Source organism: Mercenaria mercenaria, chromosome 1, assembly GCF_021730395.1.
Source record: "Mercenaria mercenaria strain notata chromosome 1, MADL_Memer_1, whole genome shotgun sequence".
Classification (NCBI taxonomy): Eukaryota; Metazoa; Mollusca; class Bivalvia; order Venerida; family Veneridae; genus Mercenaria; species Mercenaria mercenaria.
This window is the reverse complement of record NC_069361.1, coordinates 63,079,314-63,098,092: the sequence shown is the minus strand read 5'-3', so window position 1 is coordinate 63,098,092 and position 18,779 is coordinate 63,079,314. Positions and strand designations below refer to the sequence as shown.

General features: G+C 35.8%; 2 protein-coding genes and 1 long non-coding RNA gene across 3 annotated transcripts; 1 reads left to right on the top strand and 2 right to left on the bottom strand.

Annotated features, from left to right (window-relative positions):
- Positions 1–4,266, bottom strand: LOC123545539 (uncharacterized). Its single transcript, XM_053549287.1, has 5 exons — positions 4,121–4,266; positions 2,188–2,418; positions 1,723–1,854; positions 1,130–1,277; positions 1–786 (listed from the first exon to the last, which is right to left on the bottom strand). Exons 2-5 carry the CDS (start codon positions 2,290–2,292, stop codon positions 479–481), a joined length of 693 nt encoding a protein of 230 aa, XP_053405262.1. The 5' UTR covers positions 2,293–2,418; positions 4,121–4,266; the 3' UTR covers positions 1–478.
- A 6,156-nt stretch (positions 4,267–10,422) lies between these two features.
- Positions 10,423–13,711, bottom strand: LOC123545538 (methyltransferase-like protein 27). The gene is made up of 6 exons (XM_045331864.2): positions 13,652–13,711; positions 12,596–12,826; positions 12,131–12,262; positions 11,561–11,699; positions 11,114–11,206; positions 10,423–10,772 (listed from the first exon to the last, which is right to left on the bottom strand). Exons 1-6 carry the CDS (start codon positions 13,709–13,711, stop codon positions 10,588–10,590), a joined length of 840 nt encoding a protein of 279 aa, XP_045187799.2. The 3' UTR covers positions 10,423–10,587.
- A 439-nt stretch (positions 13,712–14,150) lies between these two features.
- LOC123545540 (uncharacterized) lies at positions 14,151–15,442 on the top strand. Its single transcript, XR_006685379.2, has 2 exons — positions 14,151–14,236; positions 15,200–15,442. It is a non-coding gene; the product is annotated as an uncharacterized LOC123545540 (long non-coding RNA).
- The last annotated feature ends 3,337 nt before the right edge of the window (positions 15,443–18,779 follow it).

The window sequence follows — 18,779 nt, the reverse complement described above, 5'->3', positions numbered from 1 at the left end:
TTTACTTTCACTTTTTTATTTTTATCCGAACAATCAAAGACAATGCTATATGATCTCCAGGATAATCGGGCCATTGCAAGCTGAGAAATATTACAGTTTGAAATTATTTCTTATCTGAATAAATGTCTCTGGTCGGGGAGTTCAGATTAAAATCTCAGATAGATAAAAAAAACTCTGACGCTTTATTTGCAGATCTTGAAACACCAGACTCTACCAGAATCGACCCCATAATAATTCGGAAATACTTCTGAGGATATTTTCTTCCATTTTCTGTCGAATTCCAGTTTATCCATCATTGGTTCCAGAAGCTTGTAAGGTTCACTGACAGACAAAAACTGATCACTTACAACTAGAACAACAAAACCGCATGAAACAAAAACATTGGAACATTTTCCTTTAATGATTATTACCATTTTCCAGCAACGAAAAAGCAAGGTCAAATAGTTCATCTCGTGACCAAGGTTTGGTACTCGCGTTTTTATTCATATTTATAAGTAATGTTCTCAAGTTTTATTGGTATATGTATTGTTAACCTCCACTGAATCTTACAAATTGGCTCTATATTTGTCTGAAAAGCAAAGTTACTGGTGTGAATTTTGCAGTGTTTCCACAATCCAAAGAAAAACAAGAAACAGCCATTACGCAACATATAACATCTTGCTACTTTGTGTAGCAAAGTACGAAATAAAGTACCTGGTTTGACAAGTCGAATCATTTTATGCAAAGCCTCGAATGGTACATGCCCGTCAGCAAATATTCCACTTCCTGTTAAAGCGTCATAGGAATCTGAAACCAACAAAAATAAATAAAAAAAAAATAGTTTTAAGTTAAAACAGTTCAAGTTACACTATTTGACTACACTAGTATACATAACAATACACTGAATATACGAGAAAAAGCGATTCATCTGTTCGAATTTGTTTCTATCGCTCCCCATTACTATAGATTCTGGTTATAGAATTAGTAGATAATTGTCGAGCCTGTAGTATGTGAGATATTGTGGAGGCTTTGTGGATCTACACAGACGCACGTACACCGATCTTTCCAGAGGATCTACAAACACATCTAACGCTGACATTGACCACATGACCCAGCCACTGGTGTTATACAATTAAAAATACAACCAAACCTGACCAACTGTCTGGAATAGAAGTAGGCGAGTCGGACGACAGGAAGTCGATGATATAGTTTTCGTACACGCCTACTTTCTTAGCCTCACTCAACATAGCCTCTGAGGGGTCTAGAGCATCGATGTGTCGAAATCCTCGTTTCGACAACTACAAATGTAATTAAGTTGAAATTACACTAAGATTACGTTTACTTTAATTTAAAAATAAAACACGTCATTATTTACACTACAACTTATATTTGTAATACTGTGAAATCATTAATATTCGTGGAGGACTAATTTTTGTGATTGAGTCAATCCACGAAATTTAATCCAAACGAAGGAGTAAAAATCCCATTCATTTTATGTTCAAATGTTGAAATCCATGAATTCATATCCCCACGGAATTGCGGTTCTGACCAAAACCACGAAATTTCATGCCCACGAAATTAAATGATTTTACAAAATATAACGAAATGAAAAAATATGTAATTAATGAATTTTGATTTTGGAATTGAAATATAAATATATCAATGTCTTGTAGTTCATCTGTACAAGTTATAATTAAAGGTACTACGACCGTGTTAAATAGTCCGTTAGCTAGACAGATCTACCTCCTTTGCAACAAGGCCTGTGCCTGCTCCCACGTCAAGAATACGAACGCAGTCGCGCTGTTCTGGAGTAAAACAACCAGCCGTTACATCAGCTACTTTGGACGGTCCTGTCCATCCCGTAATTGAAGTCAGCTGGAAGAAGAGCACATTTCCTTTCCACAAGATCATTTATAGACACGTGACGTCTTCATTTTGAACGTACTGCTCATATGAGATATACACACGAGGCAAAGACCAAACACGTACAGCAGTTACTTCCCTTTCTTTTTTATTTAGTAACAATTAACTTGAATATAACAGTTTTAATACGTCTAATTTTTACAATGGATTTTCTCCAATTTATGGTCCCGGACCATTCTTTATATTATCTAACCTTCGCGTAGATATATGATCAAACAATCAATCTACTGTGACGAGAAGGGGAAATAACACTGTGTCGGAGTTTGACTAAAGCTAAGAACGAACCTGATCGTAGGATTTGGCCCAGTCTAAATAATGTCCCTGCGCGGTTTGAAAGGCCGAATCGCCATCATCACCATCCTTCCATTCAAATTGACCTTCATATGCCATCAGTTTAACACTTCCACAGCCAACACCAATACAAGAATCAACTGATTTATCATGTAGTATAGCCCAAGTGCATGGGTATGAGATGTCGAGTACTGTTTGATTCAGCTTTCCAGTACTATAGATATTCTAAAATTAAAAAAGATCATAATTACACCCGCAAGAACTTCAAGGTTATTTAAGAAATGAATTATGTTTTTGGTGTTCATGCGAACTGAACGACAGAATCGGATCGGCAAACCATGAATCGCGCTTTCGATTGTGAAGAAAGTTCTACAACTAATATTAATCACTCTCGATACCTCATTCCTGATGTAATCCATCGTCACGAGGGTATGAGAGAAGAGACCATTTTCCCTTTTAATGCAGAGCGTCAAGCAAGGGAGCTACTGTACCATTTAACACGTCTTTGGTATGACGCGGCCGGGGATCGAACCCACGACCTCCCACACTCGAAGCGGACGCTCTACCACTAGGGTATCGAGGCGGTTATTTCTTATATTTACATTATATTTCCTTTCCACTTGTAGTAAAAGGATCAAAATCAGCTTCCCGGCCATTCTGTTCACTAGACGGAACAACTGCGACGTCATCGAAGGAACGTTCTCTCTGACTATACGCGGACGTCGTCTAAACAGCGGCCCGTTATCACTAAGCAGCCTTTCCTTTTGCTGTTCATACGAAATGAACGTCATAATTTTCAATGGAAAAGAATAGGGCGAATGTAAATATTTAAGAAATGAAAATATTTTTTAGGTGTTCATGAGAAATGAACGACAGAACAGGATCGGCAAATCTATGAATCGCGCTAGCGATTCATGTTAAATTTACCGATCCTATTCTGTCACGACAGAACAGGATCGGCAAATCCATGAATCGCGCTAGTGATTCATGTTAAATTTGCCGATCCTACTCTGTCGTTCATTTCGCACGAACACCGAAAAAAAGTTTCATTTCATATATTTACATTGTATTTCTTTCACTTTGTAAACATGAATATATTATAAATTGTACCCATTTTGTTGCATTTAACGTTAAAACAAGCTTCCCGGCCAATCCATTCACCAGACGGAACAACTGCGACGTCATCTAAGGAACGTTCTCCCTGACTATACGCGGACGTCGTCTAAACAGCGGCCCGTTATCACTAAGCAGCGTGGGCGTATCTTTCGCGCCGTTTCTTTTGTTGTTCATACGGAATGAACGCAAAATTTTCAATGGACCAGAATGTGGCGAATGTAAACATTTAGTTATAAACTTCTACCCGGATGATTGTCAAAATAAAGCCACACTTTACTAAAACTCCTGTCACGGGTTTAGCGGATCGAACAGTAGATATTTTTATTTGACCTATATACTACTTTTTATTTGGTATAGAAAATATATCATGTCACGTATAGGGAACATTTAATGCGTAATGTTTGCAGTGACATGCTTTTTCACTTCATTGAATTTATCTAAGATGACCGTGGTATAACCTAACACGTCTAGGTAATGTCTCACCATGTCCTTAACATAAAGTTGTTTATATTTGGCGGTACAAGGCTTTTGTTTGACGGCTGATCTTCAATATACTTAAAACATATTTCAGTTTTATTTAATCATATTTTATTGCTTCTGAACACATAATACATAGCACATATACATAATAAGTAACAAACGCAAATGAAATGATTTCTTCCGGTGTTCATGCGAAATGAACGGCAGAATAGGATCGGCAAATCATTTGCCGATCCTTTCGCATGAACACCGAAAAAAAAATTCATTCCTTATATTTACATTATATTTCCTTTCAATTTATAAACAAGATAATATTATAAATTGCACATACTTTGAGGCTTTCAACATTGAAATCAGCTTCCCGGCAATTCTGTTCAACAGACGGAACAACGGCGACGTCATCTATGGAACGTTCTCCCGGACTATACGCGGACGTCGTCAAAACACTAAGCAGCGATGACGTTTCTTTCGCGCCTTTACTTTTGCCATGAAAAAAATCGTGTTGTACTTATAAGTGAATATGCGATGTCGTTAACGTATATTAGAAAGAGAAGAGGACCTATCACTGAGCCTTGGGGAACGCAAGCTTTAAGCTCTTTAGAGTCTGAGAAAGAGGAATTAACGAAAACCTTTTGTTTGCGATTTGAAAGATAGTGAGTAATCCAGATAATCAGTTTGCCTGAAAAGCCATGTTGTCTAAGTTTAAAAATAAGACTCTTATGCCAAACTCTATCAAATGCTTTTGATATGTCACAAAAGGCTATGCATTTTGCTTTTTTTTTTTTTCGTCAAAAGATTTGCAAATTTGATTATAAATATAGAGCAATCTATATGAGCTGAAAAACTGTAGAATGTCCTGGTAGAAACCCTGATTGACTTTTGTATATTAAATTGTTTGACATTAAAAAATTGTGCATGTATTTAAAAATAACACGCTCCATGACTTTACCTACACAACTGATTAAAGAGATTGGTCTATAGTTAGATGGGGTGTTACTTTCTCCTTTTTTGAATAGTGGCATAACATTAGCTTGTTTCCAACAATTTGGGTAAATGCCTTCTTGTACGGACCTGTTAAATAAAATATTAATAGTTTTTTTTAACTGTGGATGCTGTTCCTTTCAACATACGATGGCTTATTTCGTCGGGTCCAGATGCTTTGTTTAATTGCAGTTTAGAAATAACATCGAATACATCTTGTTCGACATTGTTACATCATTTAGCAAAGAGTCTGTCTTGGCAATAAAGGATGGAAGAGAAACATTCGAATCATCTAAATTTGAAATAGACACAAAATAATTATTCAGAGTATTTGCTTTTTCAATATCAGACACAGAAAAAAGTTGGTCATTATTAACAAGGGTTGGGATAATGTTATTTCCTTTTGAGTTTTCTTTGACTAACATTTTAACAATTTTCTAATATTGACGCGGATCTGTGTTGGTTAGGTCATTCAAGGTCAATTCTATATTACTATAAAATAACTCTTTTGCATGTTTTATCATATTATTTACTTTTTTGCGTGTACATTTATATCTGTGCTAATCAGAATCTTTTCCGGAACGAATTGCGGTGGTTTTCAGTCGATCACGTTGTCGCGAGGTTTTACGTATTTCTGAATTGTACCTAGGCTTGTCATTAGGACGGACAGTAACAAAAGATGACGGTATACATGTTTTTGCTAATTCTAGAAATTTGCTAACAAAAGAGTCGCATGCATTGTTAAGAGTATCGTCGTATAAAAAAGACCAATCAGTTGCTTGTATCAGATTTATATTAAACATTTCAAAATCGGCGCGTTTATAATTCCATACTTTTCTTTTAAAAGGTGTATTATGTTGGACGTTAATTTCAATATGTACATATGTACCGTAATGGTTGCTTATATAATTTTCTGTTTTCAAAATACCAGCCTTGAACACCGAAATGCCATTTGAAACAGCTATAGGGTCGATTAATGTACTAGAGTTATTAGAGACGCGAGTTGCTTCTGTGATAAAATTAGTCATGTTGTATATCATGAGCAAGTCGTTAAATTTTGTATTGGTGTCACTAAGTTGATTTTCATTTACATCTCCAACAAGAATAATGTTATTTGATATTTCAGTAGCTTTATCAATGCATACAGTCAATCTGTCCCATAAATCAACAGTATAATGTGGATGCCTGTAAATAGTGCCAATAAGAAAAGTATTGTTACGATCTTTAATTTCTATCCAAAGAGATTCTGGTAATATATTTTCTAATTCTAATATTCTTTTTGGTCTCAAAAAGGATGAAAGGTAGACTAGATATCCCCCAGAATGAGAGGTGTTGTCTTTACGAAACATTGTATCAATAGCTTTTAATTATAAACTGTCGTTATTTATACTTCTTCAGGAATAACGTAGAACCCGGAAACTTTACACAGGTGTTTCGAAATGACACATCTGTTAAACCAGATGATAAAAGTTTTCACAGGCTGTTCATAAACAAAACAATTTGCGCAAAACTTTTGATTTTTGCTCGATTTTTTCAAACTGAAGAAATTGTTAGCGAATATCTCGAAACATAACGATCGTTTGTAAATGTAAGCCATGGTCATTCCTTGACAAAACTGTCAAGTTGATTTGCAAGAATTGGCTTCGTGTTAATGGAAATAAATGAAAAACTTTACCTACCGATTTACAGCTGGGTTACATTTCCAGCTGGGTAACATTTCCAGCGGGCGTCAAGATAGCCGGTTATCCAGTGTGTATATGGGCTTGCTCTTTTTTCAGACTGATACATATGGTTGTATATGGCAGTAGAGTGAAGTTGTTTGAATTGACGTCTGCAGAGCAGAGTGTTCTAAAGACTGACCTGAATGAAGTGTAAGATGGATAGGTCGCCATTAAATACAGTTTGAAAGTAATGATTGGTCTTGTTCAGTCTTTGGTAATAGTGTCAATATACTTTGCTTTTGTAAATCAGTTAATTCTCTTTTTCAATACGAGAAATTTAAAGAGTCAAGGAGGTAAGGTTTTATTTCGTTCCAATAGAGTTTATAAAATTCCGTTGTTAGCCCGTCAGAACCGGGACTTTTGTTGTTTTTCATATCAAGTAGTGCGTGTTTACATTCGTTTTCCGTCAATAAACCCTCACATGTTTCCGTCTCATCATTTGATAATTTGTTTATGTTCTGATAAAAAAAAGTTTATATTTGTTTGGTCTTGTTCATGTTTTTCGTATAAAGTTCTATAATAGTTTACTTCTGCTTTTAAAATCTGATCATTTTTTGTTATTTCTTGACCATTAATTATTAATTTTGTAATGTTCTTTTTTTTTCTGCACGCCTTTTCTCTATATTTGAGAAATATTTTGAATTCTTTTCATTACCTTCAATATGTATAGCTTTTGATCTTATCAATAAACCATTGACTTTTTTCTCATATAAACAGTCAAGCTCATTTTGTTGTTCTATTATTGTATCTTTAATATTATTTATGTCTTCATTTTCTTAAGTACCTGTTTATTTAAACTTTAGATTTCTTTTTGCAGTTTACTTTCATGATCTGTTTCAGTTTTCTTTTTGTATGTAGAATACTTAATTGCCGTATTTCTAATAGTACCTTTGATAATTTCCCATAAAGTATCAGGCTCAGCTTCAGAGTTTTGTCTATTTCGTTAATACTGTCTTTTATCAATGCTTTAAAATCATCATCTAAGAGAATACTGTTGTTTAGCTTAAAAAAAAAACCAGGACCTCGTTTACATTTGTCAAAATTTATTTGCAGATTAACACACGAGTGGTCGGTTTTAAAGTCAGGCTTTATATAACAATTATTTGATAAGTTACATAAGTATTCAGAAATTAAAAAATAATCGAGTCTACAGTATATACGTGGTGTTGAGTTTGAGTTCCATGTAAACTGGGTGGATCAATTAGACAACATTCTTGTATAATTGCTTTAAGTTTATTTCTTGATTTTAGTTGAGTGTCGAGTCTCCCATGTTATATCTAATACTCTATTAAAATCTCTCCCAATGATAAAGTTTTTGTCATTATTTTCAATTAAAAAATCTTCAAGTAATTTAAAAAAAAGTTGACGTCATCTTTATTCGGTCCATATATATTAATTATTGTTATATCTTGGTCCTTATAATTTAATTCTAAGGCAACAAGTCGCCCTTTAACTATTTCTTTAAAACTAATTTTATCATGTGATTCTTCTATATTGAGTAAAATATTGACTCCTTCGTTGTTGAAACTATTTCCGCTGAAGTAAGATTCACCATTCCAATCAGATTGCCAGAATGTACTTTTATTATCTGGTAAATGTGTTTCCTGAAGACATATCGAGATTTTTTAAGATTTTAACCATTGGAATACTTGCTTTCTTTTATTTGAATTCCCCTAATTACGGATGCCATGTACTACTGAGTAGTGCTATTAAAATTTTACTTAAGATGGAAACGATCATTGTCCTAACACTAAAGTTTTTTTAGTGAAAAACATATTTTGAAAAGACGTCAAGGGTACCAATTATTAAAAAGTGAGTTTTATAGTGAAAGGTATAAAATGATTTTCTTTATCTAAAAGTTTTTTTCTTCTTAAGATAACTGCAAATTACATTTACAAAATATAAAACAAAACATACAATACAGATAAGAAACATAAATATACAAAACACATTTTAACAGAGGTCTCAGAGCCATTTTTAGCTCATCTGATTTTTTGAAAAAAAATGATGAGTTATTGTCATCACTTGAGCGGTTGTCGGCGTCGGCGTCGGCGTCGGCGTCTGCGTCGGCGTTGCCTGGTTAAGTTTTATGTTTAGGTCAGCTTTTCTCCTAAACTATCAAAGCTATTGCTTTGAAACTTGGAATACTTGTTCACCATCATAAGCTGACCCTGTATAGCAAGAAACATAACTCCATCTTGATTTTTGCAATAATTATGGCCCCTTTTGTACTTAGAAAATATCAGATTTCTTGGTTAAGTTTTATGTTTAGGTCAACTTTTCTCCTAAACTATCAAAGCTATTGCTTTGAAACTTGGAATACTTGTTCACCATCATAAGCAGACCCTGTACATCAAGAAACATAACTCCATCTTGCTTTTTGCAAGAATTATTGCCCCTTTTGGACTTAGAAAATCAGTTTTCTTGGTTAAGTTTTATGTTTAGGTCAGCTTTTCTCCTAAACTGTCAAAGCTATTGCTTTAAAACTTGCAACACTTGTTCACCATCATAAGTTGACCCTGTACAGCAAGAGACATAACTCCATCCTGCTTTTTGCAAGATTTATGGCCCTTTTTGGACTTAGAAAATATCAGATTTCTTGGTTAAGTTTTATGTTTAGGTCAACTTTTTCTCTTAAACTATCAAAGCTATGCTTTGAAACTTGCAAACTTGTTCACCATCATAAGCTGACCCTGTACAGCAAGCAACATAACTCCATCCGCTTTTTTTGCAAAAAATTATTGCCCTTTTGACTTAAAAATCATTTCTGTTTAGTATTATGTTTTAGTCAACTTTTCTATAAACTATCAAAGCTATTGCTTAAAACTTGCAACAGTTTTTCACCATCATAAGTGGACACTGACATCAAACATAACCTGTCCTGCTTTTTGCAGAATGATGCCTTTTTAGATAGAAATCATGGTAGACAATATTCTATTACACAAAAAAAATCAGATACGTCAGCACCCGCAAGGCGGGGCTCTTGTTTTACATTCAAAAGCACAACATGCGATCTTACATTGTATTGCAGCTAAAAAAATGATATACCGATCAAGTAGTCTATGTTTCGTTATCATTTTTTGAAAAACTCTTTTATTTGTATCCCTGTTTTTAACAAATATATTGCAATACACTGACGTGAAACTTATGAAACTTAGTGCAGAGGGCTGTAAAGCACATGATGTATGTGCAAAAATAATAAGTTATGCATAGTTTAATATATATAAGTGTGGTTAACGTTATATAGATTTATATTCAGTATTTCATGATCAGGGCAGTATTTATAACTATATAACTTTACTTTTTTCGCTAGGAGTGCCTCTATTATTTATTTTGTTTAACCTGCTAATTCGAGTCCGATTTGTCATAATTTAATTTTTACATGTAGGTGGAGATTAAAAGTATGTAAGGAAATACTATCATTACATAAATTAATTACTCCAAACGTTTAGGTATTTCCAGTTTTTGGCATATATTGGTTGCTAGCGAGATGTGTATAAGTGCATTTTAATGTATGGGTTATGCTACGACGTATTGCATGATTACATCCAATGTAAGGATTCTTATAGGATATGTTGTTACTGCAATGGTTCGTTTGAGTCAGCAAATGAAGCTGCAGTTGCACCCTGGAGAAAATATATTTGGTGTTGCCAGAACACTCAAGTGCTTCATTTAAGAAATAATATATAGCAGAACCATGTTTTAACATATCGAAACAATACGTAACAATAGGTAAATGCTCTAACCTAAAGTTGTTTTAAGACCCACCACAACATAGTGACCTACTTTTCCCTCCCACATTAACTTCATGAAAATCATTCTGATAATACCGGTATAATACAGCTATAAAACTATGTACAATGTGTAGGTGTCTCATCAGCCAGTATGACTGGCTCTTTCAAGTAGGGTTGACACTATAATAAACAAACTCTTTACTTTCACCTTTTTTTATTTTTATCTGAACAATCAAAGACAGTGCGATATGGTCTCCAAGATATTCGGGCCAATATCACAGTTTGAAATAAGTAAATGTCTCTGGGCCATGGGTCGGGGAGTTCAGATTAAAATTTAAGGTGGATAAGAAAACTCTGACGCTTTATTTGCAGATCTTGAAGCACCAGACTCTACCAGAATCGACCCCATAATAATTCGGAAATACTTCTGAGGATATTTTCTTCCATTTTCTGTCGAATTCCAGTTTATCCATCATTGGTTCCAGAAGCTTGTAAGGTTCACTGACAGACAAGAACTGATCACTTACAACTAGAACAACAAAACCGCCTGAAACAAAAAACATTGGAACATTTTGTTTTAATGATTATTACCACTTTCCAGCAACGAGAAAGCAAGGTCAAATAGTTCATCTCGTGACCAAGGTTTTGGTACTCTCGTTTTTATTCATATTTATAAGAAATGTTCTTAAGTATAGAAATAAGTTTTATTGGTATATGTATTGTTGACCTCCACCGAATGTTACAAATTGGCTCTGTAATTGTCTGAAAAGCAAAGTTACTGGTGTGAAATTTCGCAGTGTTTCCACAATCCAAAGAAAAACAAGAAACAGCCATTAAGCAACATTTAACATCTTGCCACTTTGTGTAGCAAAGTACGAAATAAAGTACCTGGTTTGACAAGTCGAATCATTTCATGCAAAGCTTCGCATGGTACATGCCCTCCAGCAAATATTCCACTTCCTGTTAAAGCGTCATAGGAATCTGAAACAAACAAAATCAATAAAAAAAACAGCTTTAAGTTAAAACAGTTCAAGTTACACTATTTGATTACACTAGTACATAACAATACACTAAATATACGAGAAAAAGCGATTCATCTGTTCGAATTTGTTTCTATCGCTCCCTATTACTATAGATTCTGGTTATAGAACTAGTAATACATAGATAATTGTCGAGCCTGTAGTATGTGAGATATTGCGAAGTCTTTGTGGATCTACACAGACGCACGTACACCGATCTTTCCAGAGGATCTACAAACACATCTAACTCTGACAGTGACCACATGACCCAGCCACTGGTGTTATACAATTAAAAATACAACTAAACCTGACTAACTGTCTGGAATAGAAGTAGGCGAGTCGGACGACAGGAAGTCGATGATATAGTTTTCGTACACGCCTACTTTCTTAGCCTCACTCAACATAGCCTCTGAGGGGTCTAAAGCATCGATGTGCCGAAATCCTCGTTTCGACAACTACAAATGTAATAAAGTTGAAATTACACTAAGATTACGTTTACTTTAATTTAAAAATAAAACACGTCATTATTTACACTACAACTTATATTTGTAATACTGTGAAATCATTAATATTCGTGGAGGACTAATTTTCGTGGTTGAGTCAATCCACGAAATTTAATCCAAACGAACGAGTAAAAATCCCATTCATTTTATGTTCAAAAGTTGAAATCCATGAATTCATATCTCCAAGGAATTGCGGTTCTGACCAAAACCACGAAATTTCATGCCCACCAAATTAAATGATTTTACAAAATATAATGAAATGAAAAAATATGTAATTTTGGAATTGAAATATAAATATATCAATGTCTTGTAGTTCATCTGTACAAGTTATAATTAAAGGTACTACGACCGTGTTAAATAGTCCGTTAGCTAGACAGATCTACCTCCTTTGCAACAAGGCCTGTGCCTGCTCCCACGTCAAGAATACGAACGCAGTCGCGCTGTTCTGGAGTAAAACAACCAGCCGTTACATCAGCTACTTTGGACGGTCCTGTCCATCCCGTCATTGAAGTCAGCTGGAAGAAAAGCACATTTCCTTTTCACAAGATCATTTATAGACACGTGACATCTTCATTTTGAACGTACTGCTCATATGAGATATACACACGAGGCAAAGACCAAACACGTACAGCAGTTACTTCCCTTTCTTTTTTATTTAGTAACAATTAACTTAAATATAACAGTTTTAATACGCCAAATTTTTACAATGGATTTTCTCCAATTTCCGGTCCCGGACCATTCTTTATATTATCTAACCTTCGCGTAGATATATGATCAAACAATCAAACTACTGTGACGGGAAGGGGAAATAACACTGTGTCGGTGTTTGACTAAAGCTAAGAACGAACCTGATCGTAGGATTTGGCCCAGTCTAAATAATGTCCCTGCACGGTTTGAAAGGCCGAATCGCCATCATCACCATCCTTCCATTCAAATGGCCCTTCATATGCCATCAGTTTAACACTTCCAAAGCCAACACCAATACAAGAATCAACTGATTTATCATGTAGTATAACCCAAGTGCATGGGTATGAGATGTCGAGTACTGTTTGATTCAGCTTTTCAGTACTATAGATATTCTAAAATTAAAAAAGATCATAATTACACCCGCAAGAACTTCAAGGTTATTTAAGAAATGAATTTTGTTTTCGGTGTTCATGCGAAATGAACGACAGAATATGATCGGCAAACCATGAATCGCGCTATCGATCGTGAAGAAAGTTCTACAACTAATATTAATCACTCTCGACACCTCATTCCTGATGTAATCCATTGCCACGAGGGTATGAGTGAAGAGGCCAGTTTCCCTTTTAATGCAGAGCGTCAAGCAAAGGAGCTACTGTACCATTTTTCACGTCTTCGGTATGACGCGGCCGGGGATCGAACCCACGACCTCCCGCACTCGAAGCGGACGCTCTACCACTAGGCTATCGAGGCGGTTATTTCTTATATTTACATTATATTTCCTTTCCACTTGTAGTAAAAGGATCAAAATCAGCTTCCCGGCCATTCTGTTCACCAGACGGAACAACTGCGACGTCATCTAAGGAACGTTCTCTCTGACTATACGCGGACGTCGTCAAAACAGCGGCCCGTTATCACTAATTACTAAGCAGCGTTGACGTAACTTTCACGCCTTCCCTTTTGCTGTTCATACGAAATGAACGTCATAATTTTCAATGGAAAAAAATAGGGCGAATGCAAATATTTAATTATAAACTTCTACCCGGATGATTGTCAAAATAAAGCCACACTTTACTAAAACTCCTGTCACGGGTTTAGCGGATCGAACAGTAGATATTTTATTTTACTTATATACTACTTGTTATTTGGTATAGAAAATATGTTATGTCACGTATAGGTGATATTTAATGCGTAATGTTTGCAGTGACACGCTTTTTCACTTCATTCAATTTATCTAAGATGACCGTGGTATGACCGAACACGTCCTCATGTCTTACCATGTCCTTAACATAAAGTCGTCTATATTTGGCGGTACAAGGCTTTTGTTTGACGGTTGATCTTCAATACACTTAAAACATATATCAGTTCTTCTGCCAGTATCGCGTGCCTTTCTTCGACGCGCACGTGCCAAAAGGAGAGTTAGAAAATGTGCACACAGGCTGTGACTCGAACCTGCAGACCTCGGAATATAGCCTAACCGTACTGGGTGACCACAACCTGTTGATGAGCTGTCAAACAACTAATACGCTATGGGCTACGTTTTTAATTTGTTCTAAGTGTGTTGATAGTGTGTAATGCTTTATTTTCTTAAGCTTTTCAAAGTTCTGGGAACAGAAGGTATCTATCCAAATGATCTAGATCATATTTTCTCAGTAACATTTAGTTATGCTTGTGACATTTTGTGACGTATTTCATCAATGTAACGTTACTGTGACGTATTTAAACATTGTTACGTCTAATCATTAAGTAACGTTGTTCCTACACTGATCAGCTCACACAGCTCCCAAACACAGACATGGGAACAGGTTTGATACCAGTATATGATAAATGCATGCATCTTGATTTTATGTTCTTCAGGTCTATATATTAAATCTAACCGAAAAGAAAAATATCTACTTTTGTTCCAGTACAAATGTAATGGATTTGTTGAAAGAAATTACACTTATAATGTCTATCTAAATTTTCATTTTTATCCTGGTAAGACGTTTTATTTAGGAAAAAAAGATATTTTGCATAAGGAATATTCATAAATTACTTACATATGTCAAAGGAATAGAATGGCAGATGTACATTTAGAAGTGATTCATTTGAAATGAAACCCTGTGACATTTTTATCGTCCATCCCCTTTTTCGTATCTTGGGTGGAAATAGATTAATTCTATATATATACATGTAGTTGATTCAGTTTATTGAAATATAACAATATCTGCGAATTAGGAATAAAAATGACAATATGAGCCGCGCCATGAGAAAACCAACATAGTGGCTTTGTGACCAGCATGGATCCAGACCAGTCTGCGCATCCGCGCAGTCTGTTCAGGATCCATGCTGTTCACTAACGGTTTCTCTAATTGCAGTAGGCTTTAAAAGCGAACAGTATGGATTCTGACCAGACTGCGCGGATGCGCAGGCTGGTCTGGATCCATGCTGGTCGCAAACCCACTATGTTGGTTTTCTCATGGCACGGCTCATATAACTGGATAAGTAACTGTTTGAAAAGACCTCCCTTAAATGATCATGTTTTAGTAAAATAATTTATCGTTAGATCATTACTCAAAATAAAGAAAATCCTCATCAAATGTTATTAACTTTACCAAACATCTAAATTAATTGTTTACGTAAATAAATGCCATAGTCAGTTGTTAAAAATTTAGTGGTAGTGCGCGTTTATACTGGCTTTAGCAATTATAATGCAAAGTAACTTTCATGTACATTGGTCCTGTGAAATTTTGAGTTCGTTTAATGTAATATTAATATTTTTCTTGTAGATGACAGTGGTGGAAAATATGTCAAAAGGGATGGCGAGGATATGTCTGACGATTGTATAGACACATTCTTATTGCTGATAGAACTGTAGTGATTTATTCGGCTGCTTTTTCAAGGTTCCATCTTTTATAGACATGTAGAATCTACATGTACATGTATGTCATCATGACGAAGTTCAAAGAATATATTTTGAAATATTGAAATGTTTTGATTAATAAATATTCAACAATTTGGTAGAGATCTTATCAAGTTGTATTCATTTAGGTGAATCACGGCTTGAAAATTGTTTTTACAAGATGTGATGTTCGAGGAAGACACGAGCTTTTAAGAAATCGTCTGAATTTTACACTGTTTGGATATCTATACAAAATCGTTTGAATGTATTTGGACCATTGTTTCTGCAACATGTAGAACTTTTCTCCCTTCATTACACTAGCTGAATTGAATATCCCTGCGTACAGAACCATTGGCTTTCAGCATGCCAACTGAGTGTCCTTACATACAGAATCTTTGGCTCTGCGCAGGCTAATTGAATGTCCTCACATGTACATAGCTGAAACTTTACCGACATGTATAGAACTAACACTTAACTGACATGCTCAAAGCTGAAACTTTACCGACACGCATTCAGTTGAAACTTTACCAACATGAACGAACATAGATGAAACTTTACCGACACGCATTCAGTTTAAACTTTACCAACATGCACATTGATGAAACTTTACCAACATGCACATAGATGAAACTTTACCGACACGCATTCAGTTGAAACTTTACCAACACGCACATAGATAAAACTACACTGACATGCACACAGCTTAAACTTTACCGACATGTAAAGAACTGAAGCTTTACCGACATGCACATAGTTTAAACTTTACCGACATGTACATAGCTGATGTTTTACCAACATGCACATAACTGAAACTTTACCGACTTGAACATACTGAGCCGACATGCCCATAGTTGAACATTTCGTGCTATAAAACTACCGACATGCACGTATAGCTGACGCTCGTGTTACCAGACTGCTTTTTTAGATCTTTACTTGTCAAATCTCTTTGTTTTGAAGTTTGCAGACCGCGCCTTCCTCTATCATTATACGACCGTCTTCCGGCCAAAGCAGCACCCTTACCTTCCACCTTGTTTGAATCTTCCGCATTACATATGAAGCAGATAGGCTTTTTAAAAACACTAGCATTTCTCTCTGTTGAGGCTTGGACGGCGGCATCTCGATTAGAGGTTGTAGTTAATCCTGTCTGAAGTGATGAAAGTACCATGCGCGTGTGATACCAGTTCCCGATTCTGCAACTCTTACTTTCAGGAACAAGGCAAGATCTTTGGAACTAGTTTGAATGAACCGTTCTCTGAGCATAATGATCCATCAGCATTTCCAATGTATTGACAAACTCTGCCATCGACTGAAATAACTGTTATGTCTTGCAATGAACTGAAAAACAGTTTCGCCAAGCTCTGGTTTGTATTCCTTTACTTTCGATCTAAAACATACCTCAGTTAGCTGGTAACACTTCAGAGCAGCTTTCTTTGATGTATAAGTGTCATTGGCTTGGTCTGGAAGCATGCTTGTGCTATTTGTGGTAATGCGAACTTTCGCAAACATGAGAAATTTTGTTCGTACATGCAATGTGCTGAAAGTAGACTTCCAAGGAATACTTTACACGAAGACTCAGGAATCATACCTGGCACAGGTACCTTGATAGAACATTTTACCTTCCTCGTGCCACTTGACTGTCCTCACATACATAAAAAGTGAACACAAGCTGATTTGCACCCTCAAAGACACCCCAGCAGTTTCTCTTCACATTATAGCTATGTATGCTATAACTTGTATTTAAGTTTGTCATCAGCTGACATCAACGAGATAAACCGCAGAACGTTGAATAAATTCAAATTCTGATTACATTGGTTCCTTTACTGCTTTTCCAGGAGAGTTGGAATGCTTTTGAGTTTAGTTTGACTGTCTTTTTCCGGTCATCATTCCGTCAGAGAGTTGGAGTGACATTTGGCTGTTTTAGTTTTATTACCTTTACGAGTCATCATTTCGTTAGAGAGCTGGAGTGACATTGGGTTCTTATAGGTTGATTGCATTTCCGAGTCATTATTACATTAGAGAGTTGGAGTGACATTGTCTTCTCATAGGTTGATTGCCTTTCAGAGTCATAATTACGTTAGAGAGTTGATGTGACATTGGCTTCTTATAGTTTGATTGCCTTTCCGAGTCATAATTACGTTAGAGGGTTGGAGTGACATTGGTTCTTATAGTTTGATTGCCTTTCAGAGTCATCATTCTGTTAGAGAGTTGGAGTGACACTGGCTTCCTAAAGTTTGATTGCCTTTCCGAGTCGTAATTGGAGTGACATTGGGTTCTTATAGTTTGATTGCCTTTCCGAGTCATAATTACGTTAGAGGGTTGGAGTGACATTGGGTTCTTATAGTTTGATTGCCTTTCCGAGTCATAATTACGTTAGAGAGTTGATGTGACAATGGCTTCTTATAGTTTGATTGCCTTTCCGAGTCATAATTACGTTAGAGGGTTGGAGTGACATTGGCTTCTTATAGTCTGATTGCCTTTCCGAGTCATCATTACGTTAGAGATCGAGTTGGAGTGACATTGGCTTCTTATAGTTTGATTGCCTTTCCGAGTCATCATTCCGTTAGAGAGTTGGAGTGACATTTGACTATTTTAGTTTGATTACCTTTAAGAGTCATAATTACGTAAGAGAGTTTGAGGTGACAATGGGTTCTTATAGTTTGATTGCTTTTCCGAGTCATCCTTACGTTAGAGAGTTGGAGTGACATTGGCTTCTTATAGTTTGATTGCCTTTCCAAGTCATCATTCCGTTAGAGAGTTGATGTGAGATTGGGTTCCTATAGTTTGATTGCCTTTCCAAGTCATCATTACGTTAGAGACTTTGAGTTTTCCGAGTCATCATGACGTAAGGGTGTTGGAGTGACATTGGGTTCTTATTGTTTGATTGACTTTACGAGTCATCATTACGTTAGAGAGTTGGAGTGACATTGGCTTCTTATAGTTTGATTGCCTTTCCGGGTCATCATTCCGTTAGAGACTTGGAGTTTTCCGTGTCATCATTCCGTTAGAGAGTTGGAGTGACATTGGGTTCTTATAATTTGATTGCCTTTCCGAGTCATCATTCCGTTAGAGAGTTGGAGTGACATCGGCTTCTTATAGTTTGATTGCCTTTCCAAGTCATCATTACATTAGAGAGTTGGAGTTTTCCGAGACATCATTACGTAAGAGAGTTGGAGTGATTTTTGGGTTCTTATAGTTTGATTGACTATCCGAGTCATCATTACGTAAGAGAGTTGGGGTGACATTGGGTCCTTATAGTTTGATTGACTTTCAGAGTCATCATTACGTAAGAGAGTTTATGTGGCATTGGGTTCTTATAGTTTGATTGACTATCCGAGTCATCATTACGTTAGAGAGTTGAAGTTACATTGGGTTCTTATAGTTTGATTGATTTTCCGAGTCATTATTACGTTAGAGACTTGGAGTGACATTGGGTTGTTATAGTTTGGTTGCCTTTACGTGTCATAATT